The 3,690-nt window shown below is 44.8% G+C and overlaps 1 protein-coding gene across 1 annotated transcript; it reads right to left on the minus strand.

Annotated features, from left to right (window-relative positions):
• Positions 1-981: 981 nt before the first annotated feature.
• On the minus strand, positions 982-3,404 carry LOC123429555 (chaperone protein ClpB1-like). Its single transcript, XM_045113579.1, has 6 exons — positions 2,756-3,404; positions 2,420-2,634; positions 1,974-2,314; positions 1,583-1,859; positions 1,301-1,498; positions 982-1,223 (listed from the first exon to the last, which is right to left on the minus strand). Exons 1-6 carry the CDS (start codon positions 3,393-3,395, stop codon positions 1,041-1,043), a joined length of 1,854 nt encoding a protein of 617 aa, XP_044969514.1. The 5' UTR covers positions 3,396-3,404; the 3' UTR covers positions 982-1,040.
• Between the last annotated feature and the right edge of the window lie 286 nt (positions 3,405-3,690).

The following is a 3,690-nucleotide window of genomic DNA, read 5'->3' on the forward strand; positions in this document are numbered from 1 at the left end:
ACTCTAGACATCAGGATTAAGGATCACGTATTGAGGTATGTTATTCTTACAACAGATTTTTTGGTTCAGAGCTCGCACCGTTCAACAATTGATGAAACTTTTTTTTAGCATTGTGTTTGTTGTCATGCCGGCCGGCAAGAGGAAATATCCATCAGGTAGCGACAAAAGGAAAAATAAGAAGGCAGTGAATTTTTCTAATAATTTTGGTTGATATGGCGATCAATTCTTTGAATGATAGATTTAAAGAACTCATGGTGTTTAAAGATATATTCGGATTTTTATTGAGTTCGGGCACCCTGAAGTCATTAAGTGACAATAAACTTGAAAAATGTTGTACAAAATTTGCACAAACTTGGTTCAGCAGATGTTGAGGTATACGGTCTTATTTCTGAATTGAAGATTATGAGATTCACTTTGCCGGATGGCGTAGTGTCTCCTATGGAGATTTTTGGACATGTGAGAGAAGTTGATTGTTATCCTAGTATCTTCATTGCCTATCGCATCTTATTTACTGTGCGTGTGGCAGTCGCATCGGCTGAAAGAAGCTTTTCAAAATTGAAGTTATTAAAAAAATATTTAAAGTCAACAATGACTCAAGAGAGGTTAAATGGTTTGGCTACATTATGCATTAAGAAGAAATTATTGGATGATATTGACATCGACCCCATTATAAGCGACTTTGCATCGAGAAATGTTAGAAGAAATTTTTAAGATAATATGTACAAATTATTTTCTACGCATATTTATTTTGGTTGCATCTAAGTGTTACTGGTAATAATTTATATATATGTATTTTTTATAAAACTATATATATGTATACATATATTATAATGACTGCCCCTAATTTTTAGTTCGCGCTGGGCCCCGAATTCTCACGACCGGCCCTGAAAATTGTATAGTTTGGACTAAATATCATAGTAATTCCAGCAAATAATCTAAAAATAGCCTTAGCTGACATACAATTAATGTTAAGTGCACTGTATAAACTATCTTGCATTTTTCTAAGGGGTTTCATGGCACCCCTAGATCTGCCTAGGGTCTCACGCACTAGAAAAGTCTAGGACCGGCATCTTCACCACTTCACATTTCAGCCCTTTCTTATCATCCGTTGCATCGATGAAGATTGTTGAACCTTCACCAGCCTCACCTTTGACTAGCATCTCAGAGAGCATTGTCATCACATTTTTTTGTACCCACCTTCTGATGGGTCTTGCACCATACATCTGCAGGTACAAAAATGGTTACTAAAAGATAGTACGACCAAAGTTATGCGTAAAGAAAAGAAGCTAGATAAACTAACCGGATTGTGTGATTCTGACATTATGACGTCCAACAAGGCATCGCTTGTAGACAGAGAAATGCCCTTATTGGCTACTCTAGCTACAACGTTCTTAATCTGAATTTTTGCAACTTCTTTCATTTGTTCATAGGAAAGTGACTCAAATATCACAATCTCACTAATCCTGTTAAGAAGTTCGGGCTTGTAGAATTTCTGAACCTGCATAAACGACAACATGAATGGCAATTAGTTGTAGGGAACCGTTGCATTGAGCCCTTCCATGACAATTTGGGATTAACATACCTTTTCCATGACAAGGTTCCTTGCAACTTCTAATTTTTCTCCAGTCATTTTTGTTGTAAGATATTCTGATCCAAGATTTGAGGTCATAATGATGATAGTATTCTTAAAGTCAATAGTTCTACCTTTGCCATCAGTCAACATGCCATCATCAAGAATCTGAAGAAAGATATTTAACACCGACGGATGTGCCTTCTCGACCTCATCGAAAAGGATAAGGCTATATGGATGCCTTCTCACCTTTTCAGTCAATTGTCCGCTATCCTCATATCCAATATAGCTATAAGGGCAACGAAGCATTTATGTTAGGCAAAATAATTAATTAGATTAAGCATGTGAATATATTTTATAATCTAAGAGAAATATTAATGCACAAGAAAGTATGTAGTACTACCTTGGAGGTGCTCCAATGAGACGTGTTACTGACCCAGCAGTAGCATATTCAGACATGTCAACCCGAACAAGCATCTTTTCGCTGTCAAATAGTTGCTCGGCAAGAGCTTTTGCAAGCTCTGTCTTTCCAACACCAGACGGGCCCAAAAAGAGGAAAGAACCAGTCGGTTGGCCGGGTTCATCGAGGCCGGCCCTAGAGCGTAACACCGCTTGCGCAACCAAATTGACCGCTTCATCTTGACCAATAACCCGTTCATGTAATCTGTCTGCTATGTGGATTAATTTGTTCTTCTCCTCTTCACGAAGCGTAGCAACAGGAATTCCAGTCCATCGACTCGCAACCTATAAATAATAACCGTTGAAACATGCAAGGCAATCACACATCACATAATGAAAGTGAAATTTACTAAATATATACAGTAATAATTATAGAGAGAGGGTGCCTACCTGCGCGACATCATTTGGATCAACAATTGTTTTCTTCATTCTATTCAAGGAGCTACTTTTCGGGTTGACAACCACCTTTTTATCTGCATCGTTTAAGCTACTCGGAGTAGTGTTGCCGTCAAGTACTACTTTGTTGTCAATCTGCTTCATCTTTCTGGCTATGGAAGTACATGCCTCATCGATCAGATCGATTGCCTTATCTGGAAATTGACGACCTACAGTATACAACAACGAAAATCATCACTGTTTCTTTCTAGCATGTGTTTCCGCACTAGCTAGTGGGTGCAACCAAATTACCAAAGCAGGTCGTACGTACAACGGAGCGAGGGTACGTACCAGTGATATAGCGGGCACCAAGATGCGCAGCAGCGACGAGAGCATCATCCTGAATTTCGAGCCCATGGTGGTCCTGCCATCGCTGCTTTAGCCCCCGCAAGATGGCAATGGTGGCCTCAATGCTCGGCTCCCCGACGTGCACCTTCTGAAACCGTCGCTCGAGCGCGGGGTCCTTCTCCACATACTGGCGGTACTCGTCATCGGTGGTGGCCCCAACGCAGCGGATGCGGCCACGGGCCAGCGCCGGCTTGAGCATATTGGAGGCGGTGGTGCAGTTGGTCCGGCAGTTGCCGGCGGAGTGGAGCATGTGCATCTCGTCTACGAACAGTACGATCTTGCCGTTGGACGCCTCCGCCCGCTTTATCACGTTCTTCATGCGCTCCTCGAACATGCCGCGATACTGCGTGCCGGCCACCATGGCCGCGAGGTCGACCTCCACCACGCGCGCCCCGACGAGGGCGTCGGGGACGGCCCCGGATGCGATGCGCTGCGCGAGGCCCTCGGCGATGGCGGTCTTGCCGACCCCGGCGGCGCCGACGAGGGCCGCGCAGTTCTTGGTCCTGCGGCAGAGGATGTCGACGACGCGGTCGATCTCGTCGTCGCGGCCGATGACCGGGTCGCCCTCGCCGGTGACGGTCATGTCCCGGCCGTAGGTGCCCAGGCACTTCCTGGACTGGTAGTGGCTCCACACCCAGCGGTACAGAGCGGAGGTTGCTAGAGCGACGACCGTGCAGCAAGCGCGTTCTAGCAGGAGCTGACCACTGATGGGTGGGTATTGGACAGTAATAGCACGCACAGCATCGCGCGGAGGCGGTTGCCGGGGAGAGCGCCTCTTGACCTTCCACCGAATCATTGCTAATTTGGGGGTCCTGGCAGGGATATGTTGGCAAAATCGTTGCGCCCTCATGGCCTTTTATCTGCGTTATTACTAGTTG

This window comes from Hordeum vulgare, chromosome 2H, assembly GCF_904849725.1.
Source record: "Hordeum vulgare subsp. vulgare chromosome 2H, MorexV3_pseudomolecules_assembly, whole genome shotgun sequence".
Lineage (NCBI taxonomy): Eukaryota > Viridiplantae > Streptophyta > Magnoliopsida > Poales > Poaceae > Hordeum > Hordeum vulgare.